This window comes from Poecilia latipinna, unplaced genomic scaffold (assembly GCF_001443285.1).
Source record: "Poecilia latipinna isolate Pla-1442-1.1 unplaced genomic scaffold, P_latipinna-1.0 Scaffold422, whole genome shotgun sequence".
NCBI lineage: Eukaryota > Metazoa > Chordata > Actinopteri > Cyprinodontiformes > Poeciliidae > Poecilia > Poecilia latipinna.
Genome location: NW_015113038.1, coordinates 285,498 through 302,055, shown reverse-complemented (window position 1 = coordinate 302,055; position 16,558 = coordinate 285,498). Strand labels below are relative to the sequence as shown.

General features: G+C 36.0%; 3 protein-coding genes across 5 annotated transcripts; 2 read left to right on the top strand and 1 right to left on the bottom strand.

Moving 5' to 3' along the window:
- Positions 1 to 65: 65 nt before the first annotated feature.
- katnal2 (katanin p60 subunit A-like 2) lies at positions 66 to 15,809 on the bottom strand. 3 transcript variants are annotated; one of them, XM_015037878.1, is made up of 16 exons: positions 15,675 to 15,809; positions 14,794 to 14,864; positions 14,523 to 14,686; positions 14,368 to 14,401; positions 14,185 to 14,263; positions 14,009 to 14,100; positions 13,599 to 13,662; positions 13,382 to 13,459; positions 12,462 to 12,560; positions 11,644 to 11,707; positions 11,025 to 11,143; positions 10,556 to 10,647; positions 10,322 to 10,432; positions 9,929 to 10,091; positions 9,693 to 9,795; positions 66 to 237 (listed from the first exon to the last, which is right to left on the bottom strand). In XM_015037878.1, the coding sequence occupies exons 1-16, from the start codon at positions 15,726 to 15,728 to the stop codon at positions 95 to 97; spliced, it is 1,530 nt and encodes a 509-aa protein (XP_014893364.1). In that variant the 5' UTR covers positions 15,729 to 15,809; the 3' UTR covers positions 66 to 94. The 3 variants fall into 3 exon arrangements, with proteins under 3 accessions (XP_014893364.1, XP_014893365.1, XP_014893366.1); XM_015037879.1 differs by lacking the exon at positions 66 to 237 and adding an exon at positions 9,357 to 9,597; XM_015037880.1 differs by lacking the exon at positions 66 to 237 and having other exon boundaries at positions 9,687 to 9,821.
- On the top strand, positions 1,757 to 3,528 carry ier3ip1 (immediate early response 3 interacting protein 1). The gene is made up of 3 exons (XM_015037886.1): positions 1,757 to 1,921; positions 2,140 to 2,241; positions 2,975 to 3,528. Exons 1-3 carry the CDS (start codon positions 1,831 to 1,833, stop codon positions 3,028 to 3,030), a joined length of 249 nt encoding a protein of 82 aa, XP_014893372.1. The 5' UTR covers positions 1,757 to 1,830; the 3' UTR covers positions 3,031 to 3,528.
- Positions 4,796 to 9,343, top strand: hdhd2 (haloacid dehalogenase-like hydrolase domain containing 2). The gene is made up of 9 exons (XM_015037883.1): positions 4,796 to 4,874; positions 6,854 to 6,963; positions 7,076 to 7,178; positions 7,412 to 7,517; positions 7,649 to 7,733; positions 7,980 to 8,145; positions 8,450 to 8,500; positions 8,756 to 8,819; positions 9,072 to 9,343. The coding sequence occupies exons 2-9, from the start codon at positions 6,863 to 6,865 to the stop codon at positions 9,173 to 9,175; spliced, it is 780 nt and encodes a 259-aa protein (XP_014893369.1). The 5' UTR covers positions 4,796 to 4,874; positions 6,854 to 6,862; the 3' UTR covers positions 9,176 to 9,343.
- Positions 15,810 to 16,558: the final 749 nt, after the last annotated feature.

Below are 16,558 nucleotides of genomic sequence, written 5' to 3'. Positions count from 1 at the left end.
TCTCCACTCACACTCCCAAATTAACTGAACTGAAAACATCTGGATCAACGGGATCATTCTTGGCATTTTGCTATTGCAAGATTTCAAGCTCTATTCAACCGGGACCAAAGCAAGAACCTGGATGAAGGATGTAGAGGTGGAGAGAAAATGCTGAAAGACAGGGGTCACTTGTGACTCTCACTGCTGTTGGTCGAATGCACTGGACTGCTGTGGCATTGGCATCGCCAACCAGAGAGCCTGAAAGAAAAGTCCCCCTTAAGTATCAGCATTTGGGCCCAAAGAGATTCTTCTTGGCATACTGATGTAGGAACAGTCCTTTTGTACACAGATCATCATTGTTACCAATTATCAGCAATCACATGTGATGCAAGCTCTGACTGATGTCTAAGGAAGATGGAGAACCAACAAAAGAACAAAACAAAAAAATCACATTTTGAATTCACAAAAAAGGGTTTACATGCTGAAAATGTACAGTCACCATCATTTCTGTAATGTACAAAAAAAAAGAATCTGCAGATGTAACTCCCGTGTCAGTATTCAATGTATCACATCTGTTAGTACATATTTTATTTATATGCAAAGTTACCCTAAAAAACATATTTCATTCACTCTCATATTTATTCTGTATGAGTTTATAGCAGCTGAAAGGCACCAATTCAGATTTTTACCTCCACAAGAACTTTAAGTAAAAGTATTAATGCTACCATCAGCTAATAGATGCTGATCAGGCAATTTTAAGGCCCTCTCCAAGCACCTGCTTAATGTATGGCCAGCAAGGAGAAGATTGCAGTTCATTCTTGTTGTGTATCTATTTGTAAATTACTTCACCTAACTGTATAAATCATCACACATGAGAGTATTGAATCTTACAGTCTTTTTATGTGTTTATTTATTTATAATTTGAAAATAAAATCCTGAGACCCCTGTTGTGAAAATATTATTATAGATTTTAAAGAAGCTGTAAGAGACTCAATAACAATGATTATTAAGATGGTGTGTTTAAGTGTACGTCAAAAAAAAACAAAAACAAAAAAAATTACAAATGACATCTCCCTCACCTGGTTTATAGAATGAATGGATGAAGTTGTTATCTACTGATATGTTATTATTATATCCTGTTAATGCAGATGTATTTCAAAATGTTCCTGTAGTTTCTCTACTATGTGTAAATAAAAAATGTCTATACAAAAAAATAAAAACAGTTGAATTGTGAAATTTGCAATTAAAAAAAAAGTTGAGAAGAACTTATTTTTGCAATTTTTGAAGACATGTAATCTCCATGACCAAAAAAAAGAAGAAAAAAAAAACACAATTACAATTAACAGTGTCCATTTTGTTAGGTGAACAGTCTTCTGGAAAGATCCATCAAAACAGAGTTTTGTTGTCATCAACCACCTCGTGACATAATTCTTAATCTTACTGGAGAACTTCAATATTATTTAAAGCTTTTTAATTTTATCCATAAATTTTCAATAAGGTTTGAGTAATAGTTTTAATGTCGGCCTACATTTTAGTTCCATAACCAGTTTGCATAGTGTTTGGGATTATTTTGTTGGAAAACCCAGTGATGTTAAAGTTTCAACTCTCTAAAGGTTTTTGGTTAAATTCAGGCTCAAATCAGTTATGTTTTAGCAGAAAGAAGAAGATAAGCTGACTATCGATTGAACACTGTCACTTTGTAACGGCATTATAGCGAGACATTGAACAACAACTATAAACTACAACTCGCGCCGTTTGCACGACGTTCGCTGCTTTTTTACGGCTGTTACTCTTCTGGTTGCGGAGGACGACGACAGCAACGAGGGAGGAGATAAAACATCTTTTGCCAGCATGGCGTTTACGCTGTACACACTCATCCAGACCGCTATTCTGTGCACCAATGCTATCGCCGTGTTACACGAAGAGAGATTTCTCAGCAAAAGTAAGTAGCTGCTTGTAGTAAAGCGAATACCCCTATTAGTGCATGTTAACAGTCTGGTGGTCATCATCATCACACAAACTGTAGATAAATGAATGAGCTGGAATTCTAACATTTGGAAACTTGGCTTTATATATTTATTTGCTCAATTCTGTTTCCTGACTTGTACTCTTTCTGCTTAATGTGTGTGTGTGTGTGTGTGTGTGTGTGTGTGTGTGCAGTCGGTTGGGGTGTTGATCAGGGAGTTGGAGGCTTTGGGGATGACCCAGGAGTCAAAGCTCAGATACTGAATCTCATTCGTTCAGTTCGGACCGTCATGAGAGGTGAGACGTAAGCAGCGTGAAGCAAACATTTTAATTCAATACGAAATAAGGGCATCTCAGCAATTAGGAAAACTTCGAAAATATGTAATTTATTCAAAAGAAATGCTTTTTATTATTATTTTCAGTCTTTGGGGGAAAAAAGGTTGATTAATTGGAGTTATCAACACTTAAACACAAAAATAAAATATTGCTTTACTTATAAAACAAATTAGTGCAGCAAAAATATATATTTTATTTTTAAGGGGAAAAAATTAGGACTACTATAATATCCAGTCACACCTTTTGTTGAATCTTATGGAGTTCTAGATGTGCCAAAATTATTTTTCTGTTTGCATTCACTATGCATCACATGTCGATTGAACATATGATTTAGCATTGTGCCTATGTAACTGGCAGCTGTGCTTTTTTGGTTACAAAATTAATTCTAGCTACTACAATGTTCATGTAAATGACTAATCTAATCTGAGAAAACAATTAATATTGACAGTTGTATTTATTATAGTATTGGTGAAGTCTTGCTTTGTTGTCCTTATATTCCCTACTATCAAAAATATGCCACAGAGAACACTGATTGAAATGCCTGTGTGTGTGAAATAAAAAAGTGAAAACTCTTATTCTTTTTTATGAGCTGAAGTGTGATACTTGGCTTCAGTTAAATATTAACTAATGACTTGCAGTGATGTAAGATTAATCATTTTCTCCTAACTTTTTTTCCTGTCTTTTCTTTTTACAGTGCCACTGATAATTGTGAACTCAGCGTGCATCATCCTGTTGCTGCTGTTTGGTTGACAACCAAGCACTGATGTGTCAATGTAACAAGTCTGCACAGGTTACCAGAAACGGCTGCAAAAATACACCCTCACACACTGAACAATTTGCACATTCTTCAAGGATTTCTGCTGTCCGCCAACAGCAGAGTGGAAAAGCCATAGGCTGTGAAAAATCTCTGCCAAAGAAAAGAGGATTCAAACCATCACCTAGTCAAAAATATTCGGAGAAACCTTCCTCACCTGTTGTATGTTTTGTGAAAGCTTTAACTGGTGCTTAAATGACATCCCGCAACAAGGGAATAAAAATTACTATTGCTATCTATTGAAAGTAATGTTCTTTATTTTTGATTAACAGTTCAAGTATTCCATTCAGTTGTTTCACTGTTGTATAAAATGCCAGTTGTTTTAATCATCTAAAGTTTTTTTTAAACTAAACCAAAACCAATGTGCCGTTTACACACCGATCTTAACAGCAGTTAAGTGTTTTATCAGATTACAATAGAGAAAGCTTTGAAGCAGACTGGTGGCACTAGTTTCGTGTTTGCACTTTCCTCTCCTCAATATCCTCATGTCAACACACTCATAAACTTAGAAATATGAAATGTGAAGATGCTGGTTGGGAGTGATGTTTGTTTCAGCTTGTTCAGTAAGTAGTTCTAATGTTTACCTTATCAACTCCAATGATATATTTCACACTGCATGTTTGTACATCTTCCATGGCCCACTGTCTTATTATTTCTCCTGACATGTTATGAAATGTAACTATTTTCATTCTATGTTACAAAAAAATATCTGTTTTTTTTATGTTAGTTTTGAACCTAAATTTAAAGGATTTATGAGGAGAGGGCCTGCTGGAATTAGAAGCATATGTTTAAGGGGGATTGCTACATTAAAGCCACTTTGATATGTGATTAGTACAGGTTTAGCAGGGGGAAAGCTGTAAGCGATCACAGATCGAGTGGCAGCTTTCAGAGATTTGGATGTTTTTGTTTTGCAAATATATATATATATATATATATATATATATATATATATATATATATATATTATTATTATTCATAAAAGGAGACATTGTGAAATTTATCTCCAAACTAAAAGCCAGTCTCTGTTCTGTTTAATAAAATAGTTTAAACATTTTTGTAAAATAAATTAAAGGGAAACTGAAAAAAAACATTACTAAGTGATCATAGAACTAATTAATGCAGTGACTAAAAAACAAACAAGTGGGGGGTCAGAAACAATAAATCAGAAGCAAAACAGTACACTAAAATAATAAACATTTCTTTTTGTATATTTTTCCATAACAAATGTATGTTACATAAGGCTCCTGGCATCCTGTTTACAGAAATTAATATAAAAAACTGTATGAAAAAAGTAAATGTTGAAAACAACTGTGTTATTCACTCTGGATGTAAGATAAAAAGAGGATCAGTACTGTCTGGCATCATGCAGGGAATATTTTTATCACTCTGATAATACCCCCATCTATGTTAAATCTAAAAGACCTACTAATGCGATACATCTGTTGGTGTTTAGTTTGATGGGGCACATATGTTCTTTATTATTCCGCTGGGTGATTATGTGGTTAAGGCTAACCCTCTTAACTGATTAAAAACTCTGAATTTGTAGGAAAATGAAAAAAATAATAATAATAACAATACAGTATCAAAATTGAAGCAGTTGTAATGAAATGTGCGTGAAGTGCAAAATAGTTTTCAATTTAGCAAGCTGCGTAATGTGGAAAATGCGAAATGATTCTACCGTAGGAAGCGACCTCTTAGCTGTAGGGGGCAGCAGCGAGCACTAAATAACAAAATAGCCGAAAAAGAAGAGACGTCAACAGGAAGGAGTAGCGCTGCTGCAGTAAGGTTAAAATTGCTTTTTGTGTGGATTTTTGTCATTTAAGGCTGTGCTGTCAGTTTTTGGACTTCTTGGCTTATTAAAACGGAAGCATTTTGTGGTTAAACTCATATCTTGACAAGGATTTTAGCCACTACCATACAAATCTCCCACAGCTGCAAGTCCATAGTAAACCAGCACCGTGTTGTTCGTGTAGGTAGAAGACACAAACATAGAAGTTGAATACAGAATAACAGACTCTTTTATTATTAATTTCTTCACATCTTACTGCGGAGATCTGACAAGAGTTAGGTACTTAAGTTATGCATTCTTCAAGTATGTGCGCTGTATTATTTCAATAGTTACTGTATGGTGACAAATTTAAACTTAACATAGAAACTTGAGACCAGTTATTCTTGAATATTATAGAAATACGGCAGAGACATATATCTCCTATCTATGCAGTCTTTTATTATTATTATTATTATTATTATTATTTATTATTATTATAGCTTGGGCTTGTTCCTTTTATTAAACTATTTTCAGTAAATGTCCCTCTTGGAAAGAGATTTGAACACATAAAGTCCCATGACAAACTATAGATGCCTTTGCAATTTCACCACATATTCAGACTTGTTTCCCCCTGTGGTTAAAAAATAAAACCAAGTGTTACCAACTCTCTTCAGAAGTCACTTTATTAAAGTTTATAAATTATGCATTCTGTGATGGACTCAGATGTTTGTTGGATAATATTAGTGAAAGAAAGCAGCATCATAAAAACAAAAGAACACAGCAGACAGGTGTAGAAACCGGAGATACAAGACAATTTTCTTTTTATAGTACATTTCAACTAAAAGGCAGCTCAAAGAAAAATCCTAATATTTTAAACTACTAATGTTCCAGTTATTGATTAAAGACATCTCTAAACACATTCCTATTTGTAATTTAAATGAACTCGGTGTTTCAACGTCTTTACCTGAGCATAAACTTAGTTTAGATTAAAACATTGCTGTGTATTGGTCTGCTACTTACAATTCCAGTAAAGCACATGGATGTTTGTGGTTGTATATTGAGAACTTTTAACAAGGTCAGGAAACGCAAATACGTTTACAATAAACTAAATGTCTGCAAATATTCTGGAATCAGGAGGGGGAAAAAAAAATACTTAAGCGGTTATAAGATTACCTTTACAACTGTGATTCTGTTTACTATTAAGGTTCTGATTTAATTAAATATCCAAAAAGTAAACCTCCATCAGGTTTTTGTTTTTTTACAAACACAAAAAGTACAAAGAAACACTAAAGAGTACAAAATTGCAAACAAAATAAGAAAGAAACCAATTTTTTTTCAGTGAAACTGAACAAACACATACACAGAAACAATAAACCTATCGTCAGCTTGGCATTTCCATGACAGTTGAGTTGATCAGTTGAGATGAATACAGATCTTAGTGGCCGGGCCTTATCAAGCATCTGTGTGCGTGTGGTCTTTGGTTAGGTATTAAGAGCATTAATTGCAGCATCAAACTGATAACTACATGACAGAAATCCAAACATGTCTAAATAATAACAGATCACAGTTTAAATTCAAACACCAAAAAAAAAAAAAAACACAAATCTGGAATCCAGGGAGGAGCCCCACACATAAAACGGTTCGGTAATCCTCTCAGTTTGTGCCAATGTGGGTTTTGATCAACTCTATAATCTGATAAATTCTGCCATTACCGATGAGAATTATGATTATGACCAAAAAAAATGTAATCTCTGAAATAATGAATTATTATGGAAGAATAAGCCTTTTTAAACAGAGTCCAAGCTGCTCTTATCTGTTATCTAAAATATTCAAAGGTTCTGTTGGTGGCTGTATTACTGTTGTTTTAAAGTCTGATTTCCAAATTCCCTGTACTTTTTTTGGACTTGCGTAAAATAAGACAATATATAACAAAAATATGTAATTCTTCTGCTGAAGGACTCATCTCAGACATTATATTTTTCCCCTTTCAGACCTGCAACATGGCAGGCCGACGGGCTCTGAAGGCTGTCCTCATAGACCTCAGTGGGACTCTACACATAGAGGACACTGCAGTGCCCGGGGCGCAGGACGCCCTCAACCGGTAGGAGACACGCCACAAACCAAAAGAAAAGTCTCTACTTACACTTTACAAAGGCAGACTTTTAAATGTGCTTTTGATTGGGCCTTTTTTCCATGTGTTCTGGGGCTGCCAGGTTACGGCAGGCATCAGTAGCTGTGAAGTTTGTGACCAACACAACAAAGGAAAGTAAGAGAAACTTACTGGAGCGACTGCAACGACTTAACTTTGACCTCCAGGTGAAATATCAGAAGTTGGTTGTGGGTAATAAAGTGCAGTTTTAGAAAGTTAAGAAATATCAGTTCATCTCAATAAATTTGAATAATATTGAAAAGCCTCCTAAAGGTAGTAAAGGTAGTAAATCTGCTTTATTTAGTAGAATAACTTGTAAAGGTCCAGACTGCTTAGAGACAAGCGTTCAAAATCATTACATAAAGTGAATCTGGAGCACTTTTGTTCTCTGAACCCGCAGGAAAAAGAAATCTTCACGTCTCTGAGTGCTGCAAGGAGCTTGTTGGAACAAAAACAACACAAGCCGCTGCTGCTGGTGGAGGACAGCGCACTGGAAGACTTCACTGGTACCTTAGAAGAAATTTTCTGCGTTACAAATTCATCTCCACTTTATAAAGTTGTGTTCCTCATCTGTCCATAACAGTTTGAACAAATAGATGACAGCTTTAACTCCAGACTGTTGTCCTTCCTTCTGCAGGTATCGACACTTCGGAGCCAGACGCCGTCGTCATTGGACTCGCTCCTGACCATTTCAACTACCAAAGTCTCAATAAGGCTTTCAGGTGAGGAAACTATTTGTAGATTTGCTTCTTGATAATCTCAAAAACATGTACCTCAGTGCAGGTTATATATATATATATATATATATATATATATATATATATATTTTTTTTTTGGAAGATATGACATTTTAAAACCTAAGTCAATTAACACTCGCACAGATTAAGATATTGTTGATATGTTGACACATCTTGACTTCTACTTTCAAAACTGTTTTATACATATTTTTCATGTATGTTTCTTTCTAGAATGATTTTGGATGGAGCTCCTCTTATTGCCATTCATAAGGCTCGTTACTACAAACGTAAGGACGGCTTGGCCCTTGGCCCCGGACCCTTTGTGACGGGCTTGGAGTATGCCACAGACTGTAAAGCTACAGTGGTGGGAAAGCCCGAAAAGACGTTTTTCACACAGGTAAAGATTCTTTTAAGGACGTATCGGGGGTTAGTACAGCTAATAATGTTACATTTTCAGATCTGGTTAATTTTGGAAATTCTCTACATGATGTATGTCTGAAGGAGTATTTGGTAGTCGTCTACCCTTCAATCTTTGCATGCCATTATCCGTCAGCCAATTTAGCTATTGACCCATGAATCCATCTATCCACAATTCTTACTGAACTAAGAAATCTGGAATTTTAAAATAAAAGTTCCAGATTTTTATTTTAGAGTTTATTCACCCTCTGAATAAAGTCTACTAATTTTCTTCTCCTAAACAGGCCTTGTCTGATTTAGGATGTAGCCCCAGTGAAGCCGTCATGATAGGAGATGTAAGTATTTCTATCTGTTTCACTGATAATCATCTAAATCGAAAAGAAGCTCATTTTAGATGATCATAACGGTCTTAATAGGACTCAAATTGAAAATTTTTTCACCTACATTTCTTCAGTAATACCATTCCAAACATTTTAAACATCTAATAAGTTCAGGTAAAAACTGATGTCATCCCATTGAAACATATTTCTATTGGAAGCCACTTACACCAACCCAGTTGTTACCTTTATTTTACATCTTATTTCCTGCAGGATGCCAGAGACGATGTAGGTGGGGCTCAGAATGCAGGAATGCTGGGTATTCTTGTTAAAACAGGTAAGTTCAGTCCTCCTGATTATTCATACCCCTTGGAATGATTCTTGATACAACTACCAACTTTAAATTAACTTAAATATATTTACTCGTATATTCAGTTTTTAAGAGGTGAGCAAGCAACATAAAGTTGAAACAAAGCTGAAAGCAGTTTGAAACAAACATGGAAGGAGGAGCTCTGGACACAATAGACACATTTTTAACTTTTTTTTTCTTTCTGTTTTTCTGATAATATTTCATCTTCTCACACTGCAGGTAAATATAGAGACGGGGATGAAAGGAAAATTGACCCACCTCCTTACCTGACATGCAACAGTTTCCCTGATGCCGTCGAACACATCCTACGGAATCTGCTATGAACTTCAATGGAGAATGAAACATTTTGCACTATCAAGCTGTTTAAAATAAACGTCGTAGATGTAAGTGAATGCTCTGTGAAAAACATCTTGTAAAACAATAATGTTGGCTCTGAAAAGCAATATTCAGATGTTTGTTAAGAAGGTTCAAAATTTATTTGATTATTGCAATGTGAGTCTGCGACCCTCACTATCTGTGCAAAAGCAATTACAGAGTGGTACTGAAAAAATATCAAATTGACGTAAAAAAAGAAACAATTTGGATTAATATTTTCAGCCTGGACATCAAACTGACTTGTGCTTTTTCTCCCAGATTGTGTATCTGTCCATCAGGTTTTGGGTCGACGGTTTAGTGTACACTAGAACCTCCATGAAATCCTCTGTTGTTACGGTTCCCAGCTCAATGGCGGGCATGTCCATGTTTGCTGTGGAGGAGAATCACACAAGAGCCTGAAGTGTTGTAGGGGATCTCCAGTTACAAATGTGTTGTTTTTTTTTTGTTTGTTTTTTTTTAATTTACCATCATGATGCGACTCCAGAGCATCAAAAATCTTGCGAACTGGTCTCATGGCGGCTTCCTTGCATGTTAATCTGATGTCACAGCCAGAGTATCCTTCCATCTCCTGTGTCGGCACACGAGAAAGATTAACTTTACAGAAGTAACAGAAATGAATGCAAGAAAAAAGTATAATTCCAAAAAACTATTTTGCAATATGAAAAATCACATTTAATTTGCTGATATTGGCTATGACAAACCTCTGCCAGCATTTTGTAGTCTAAGCTAGTCTGTAGCTTCACCCCACCGAGGAGGCTGAGAGGAGGCAGCCAATGAGAAATCATGGCTTGGCGAGCAGGTGACGAGGGAAGACCTACTAGAATCCTCTTCTCTAACCTCCTCAGCATCCCGTGGTCCAGCTCCCTGAAACAACAGCTGCTTTTGTCACTTTTGTCACAAATGTGTAGGAATAAAAATAAAATAAAATGGCAGTCATCTTAAATGTTGCAAACGTTCATATTTTATAATGTTACTATCTCAGACTTTATTTTGTAGGGATTTTATGAGATAGACCAACATAAAACAGTGCAGAATTCACCAAACTTCTCCCCATCTTTATGTCTGAGCTGGTCGAATGTATATTATGGTTTTACCAAGGCAGGTTGGAAGCAGCGAGAACAAACACGAGATCTTCTGATGTTGCGAGGCCGTCCATCTGAATCAACAGCTCCGTCTTCATCCGCCGACTCCCCTCATGCTCGTTCCTGGACACAGACATCTGGTTTCCGTTAAACTGACCTCTATTCTCCGCTTTGCTCTCTCGGGGGAGTGTTTTCAGCCCTAGACCAATAGCAGCAGAATTGATGACTTATAGTGGCAAAGCTCACGTTGCACTGGTTCCTCTTTGGCCCATCACTGACTCCAGCTCATCCAGGAAGATGGTGGATGGGGCATGGTACCTCGCCAGCTCAAAAAGAACCTGCAGCACAGAACATGCGTTCACCCCTAGGTGTAAATAATCTGGTTCAGCTGATGCTTGGTGTGTCACGTGAATTCATTTGAATAATGTAAAAAGGAGTCATTAAATACAACTTTTATTTTATTTCTTTTGTTCATTTTGATTATTTTTGAATCCAGAGAAAACAGTTAACCAGTAAACTCTCAAAAAAATGAAGAAGGTTAAACCTCAAAAGGCTGTATCTTAGCATCCTGTTAGAAAATCGCCAAAATGTTTTTTTGTTTGTTTTTTTTTTTTGTTACAGACATGAGCATTTCTGTTTAAATAGAGCTATTTCATCAAATTAACGTTTTGATGAAATTCAAAATCATTGAGATGCGTGCTCAGTGACAACTTACCCGGACGAGTTTTTCAGAGTCGCCTCTCCATTTGCTGACGATGCTAGAGGCTGAGATGTTGAAGAAGGTTGTCTTGCACTCTGTAGCCACAGCCTTGGCCAGCATAGTTTTACCTGTGCCTTTGTGTACAGGAGACATGGCGATGAGGTTTTCAATCAAGTCCATAATGGTCGATTAAAAAAAAAAATATTAAATAAGGTTCCTAAAGAGTCTGGAACGGTATGGAAGATGAGTAAGGTATTTTCCAGGTTTGATTAAGTAAGGGCATAAAAGAAAAAAAAAAAGGAGAGTGGAGGAAGTTTTATACTTCCATACTTTAGACATCGGTCTCTCCTAACAATTCATCCATCTATTCTCTAATCCTTTTGTCCATCTTTGATCTATTGACCAAACCATCCGTCTGTCCGTCCATCCATCGTCTAGAAGTCTTTGCAAGCTAGAGCTAGGCTTGACACTTAAAAAATGCTGTATCCACCTTGCATTTATAGTAAAATTTTGTATAAATACTTTAATATTAACTAACAAGACATTGAGACCTTTGGGAAAGAGAGTTTGGAACAGAGTGGGATTTTGACATAAAAACTGTATGGGAGCCATGTGAATGTGAACAGTGTGTTACCTGGGGGACCATAAAGCAGCAAGCCCTTCCACGGAGATAAGATGCCGGTAAACAGCTGAGGGTACTGTGAAGAGGAGGAATTAAAGAAAGCAAGAATCAAAAGAGGGTAAGGTGATTAATCCAAGTGTGAGCAAGCTATGAATAATACTGCACAAGTCTTCTATAAATCAACCTATTGTTCAATATCTATTCTAACTACACTGTTTTGGCAGACCCATTAAAAGCTGAGCTATGCGCGAGTGAAGCTGTTGAGCCAGATGAAAAGCTGAGTCAGGGCTCCAAATGCCACGGGGCGCAAATTAGTCTGAATTTTAGGTGGTGAAGAGACTCAAATCAAATCCGCCTGACCTTATAAGACTGAGAATGAATAATAATGGAGACAGAAGTTAGGGGCAACAGAGAGGTGGTTTTATTCAATAAAAGAGTCCAGCACTGTATACGTAAGAAGATGGACACATCAGTCCTCATCTTCATCTGGAAATGTCAAGAGGATGCAGACAGCCTGATTCGTTGTCACGAGAAAGGTCTGCATGATGATGATAAAAATGTGTGTGTGTGGCGGTTATCTATACGCAGCGGCAAAATTGTGTGAACGTGCATGGCTATGGCAAATTTTTACATGACCTTCGGTGTTTGTGCATTCCCGCCTCCCTCTCCGTCTATCCATCTGTGTATTACGTGTTGCCATAAGATCCCAGATATAGATTTAATGTCAGTCTAATAGAGCGACCTGACCCCGATGGCCTCCTCCTCTTTAAGCCCCTAAAGGAGATGTATTCAGAATCGAAATACCAGGCGCGGGTGTGTGCCGGCCTCACCTTAATGGGATAAACGACGGCCTCTTTGACTAATCGCTTGGCATCCTCCAGACCAATGATGTCCTCCCACCTCACGTTTGGGCTGTGCAAATAGATGTCCTTTAGGGGTGAACACACACAGAGAGAGAGAGAGAGGGAGAGAGGGATGCATTGGGAAGAAGACGCCGAGGGTCAATTAGGTTTGGGTAAGTAGGTGTCCTTTAGGATGAAGCATCATTTAAGTAGTATAGATAGAACAGTAGGCCTTCATTAATACAGCAGATCAGTCAATTTACAGCAAAGCTCTTTACTGCTCTCTGCTGGACAGAATCAGAACCATTCATTTATATAAGCTACTGCATTTAACGGTTTACAGGTGCATAAAATATGTAGGTTATTTAAATGAATGACAAAAAATATTTAACTTTTTCACAGTATTCTAATTTTTTAAGGGTTATTGCACAATTTACTACTTCAGTGATTATTAAGACAAATAATTAGGTACACATGCTTGACTTGGTGAAAAAACATGCTCAGATATTTACATATATACTCCCACTAATATTTTGATAAATATTCACTAGCAAGTTGAAGAGAAACCATAAACTTTTCACTTCTATGACACGGTTCTGTCATAATACCGTCTGGGTATTTGACCACTTACAGGTCAAATGGTAGAGCTTGTTGATATTCATTGGATTTTTGGCATGTGTTTATATTTAAAATATATGAATATTCAGAGTGAAATGGAGCCAAAGTCAAACGCATTGTTTGTCTGCACAAACTTGGCCAGTGATAAAAGTGTGAGAGCAGCTTGTTAATGTCTACAGAACGTGTGCAAACCAGATGGAAAGTGGAGCATTTCTGTAAATATTAGTAGAATATGTGTATATATCTGAGACTGTATGCATAATTTTGACCCTGTGTCTGTGTGTTTGTACCTCACTGATGATTGCAGCAAGTTCCCTCATCTCACCACTAATCCCAGAAAAGCCACTGAGGGGCTTCAGCAACCGCTCCTGCAACATAAAAAAAAAAGAAAAACATATAGCTGCATTTCCTTATAAAAACATTATACAGTAACTAACCAAAATTAAACTGCAGCTTTATGGTGATGTGACTGACTCTTTCTTTGGTTTTTATGTGGTGTGTAATTACCATGTGGTCTGAGTGGATAACTGATCCGTTGAAGACATTGTGGATTGTTGCTTTCCCATCAGCCGTCTGATGACAAAGGCAGTATTAATGAAAACGGATGCTTGTAGAACATTTATGAATTATTTCATAAAATCCTATGTAAAATAACATTTTATTGACAGAATTTCACCTGGGAATTTTCAAACATTTATCAGAAATGCTGAATGTGTTGTCAAAGTCGATTGGCCTCAAAACTAGTTCTCTTGATTCAGACATCAGATATTTCTTATTTCATGTTTACTATGACACAACCAATGCTGCCTGAATCAACCCTGTTAAATTTGAAAATCGGTTGGGAAAGTGTATTAACAACAAAGCTGATGTAATGTCTATCCCTGAAGAATCTTTTGAGTTATGACTTCTTCTTTACCTTTTTGCTGGAAGCAGCTTCGCCGGCAGTTTTGATGGAGAATGTGTTCAAGCCCAAATCCAATGACTCTGGTATTACAGGGGTGCCATTTTCCTATGAAAGATTTTGCATAAGTTATTGTTTTATTTATTTATATAATTATCTGAGTTGTTTGAATAAAGTGTACTATGTTTTTACATTAGCGGCTGTTTTCTTGACTGAATTTCCAGTTTGGGGGGAGCAGGATGGAGTGATTTTGGGAAGAGGTTTCTGTCTCCTGTGACCAAAACAGACATTTTAAATTGTTAGGACATGAAGACAATTTGAACATCTATGTCATGAATTCATAAGGATGAGTTTTCAAGAGATGTGGTGACTCACTTCTTCACATCACTTTTTGTCTGCTTGTTTTCACCTTTACACACACAAAAAAAAAACACTTTAGGAAAAACAGCATTAATGCTGAAGCAGTCTACCATTTTATTAATCTAAGTGTGTGTCAATGATAACTTCAGCGCACAGAGGCCTTCTTTCACCTGGTTCTGTTTTCCTGATGAATTTGGGATACTTCTGGAATTTGACATAGTGATAATTCTCATACTCCATGAGAACTATCTCCAGATCGACGTTGTCACAAACCTCAAATTTTTTCACACCTCCATTTGTCTCCTGATCCAAAGCTGTCGCTGCGGATGCATACCTGGTGGGCAAATACCAATGCGCGCGTTGGATTTCAAATTGACAGACAACATCAACATCATGTAAACTTCAAATTTGTAATTATGGCAAAAAATAAATCATACCAACCCTTGCCCAAGTAAATGTTGATAAATGAGAACAAGAATGCTCTTCTTCCTCATCTCGGTTCTCAGCTTATCCTGCAGAGGAGCAACAATGAACAGGATCAGGAATACAAGACTGCATAATTTCCAATTATACAATCAAAAATTGGAAATTATTTTATTTAATCAAATTATTTGAAATTATTTGATTATAATCAAATACTTTTAATTTGATTTAAATAAATATTCCTAATATTTATTTAGGATAATGTATGTATCTACATAATTTTTTATTATACATTGTTTGTGAACATGTTAAAATTACGTGTGATATTTTATGAATTATAAATTTATTTTATTTGTTTTCTTTAATTTTGTCAACCTACCTCACACAGCATGATTATAATTTTATTTAAATTCACATCGGGACAAAGGTAATTTCTTTTTGTTTAGATTACGACATTTCCAGCCTACTACACACGAAGTTGACATAACAGATATTTCAATATATAACAATCAAAATAAATTCACCCAAGACAGCTAAACTATTGATTTCATTTAAATTAGCCAATACAAAGGCAGCGCTACCATTGCCAGCAGGGGGAGACAAATAATCAAAACAATCCTTCACGGTATCTAGGCAACCAGAGAACGCCGATTCATGTGGCTCTTATAATTAGCTTAACGGCTACCTGCCAAACTTTAAATATGAAATGTTTAGTTTTTTATGCATCTGTAAAGCATACCTATATTCAAATATTTAGCTAAATGTAATTTCATACTTTTATGCGTCTTAATTTATAAGTATTACTGTTATTTAGCTAACTAAAAGATGTTTTAGCTTAAGGATGTTCTCCGTGTTATCTTTCTGAAGCTACAACAAATAAGAACAGAATATCAACTCACAGCTTCCCGAGCTTCATGGGCAATTTTCATGGACTGGTACGAAAGCTCCATCATATTTCTGAAATCTGAAAGCTGCCTCGCAAAGCAGTGCTACTGGTTATCAGATACTGTAGTGGTCACACGCTTTGTTGACGTAGCAACCAAATCTATTATAATGCAACATGCGACGTCATCTGTTGTCGCCAAAGTCCGCATACGTTTCCAAAAAAAGACGCAGGGAAATAATTTATATTTCAAGCTCATCAGTAAAATGTATTTTTTTGCTCTATAAAAAACACAGACAAGAACATTTTATTAACACAAAAGATTTCAAATTACTTTATCCAAACTGCAACTATAAAAGCAAGAGAAAAAGAAAAGAAAGAATACTGTTAGCCTCTTTCATTAAGATGGTGTAGATTTACTTTTTAAGACTAGTGTGTAAAATTATTTGCCATATTATTTTTTTTTAATAAAAAAGAAGGACTTAGCAGATAGGTGATTTGGAATGAGGTGCTTTTATTAGCCTGGACTCTTAACTGCATAAGGCCAGATAGGGCCTTTCTTAATGTACGTAATTATTTTATAATTTAAAAACAAAAATCTTCAAACCAAAGAGACATCTAAGTTTAACTCAGTTTGTTAAACTGGAAATCAAAGATGTATGTAACAGTAATACACTATATACTGTTGCTATGACTACATTTCATACAAAGGTCAGCTCTTTCTAATTAAATTCTTACATAAAAATGTACATAAAAACAGCACTGATTATACTAACCATGAGAGTTAATCTTTAACCAGTAAACTGCACACCTGGTAGAGCAATATGGTGATGTATGTAAATTGTTTCAACACAGTCCTGTCAATGGTTCTTTAAGTGTTTGGATGGGTTATAAATTCAG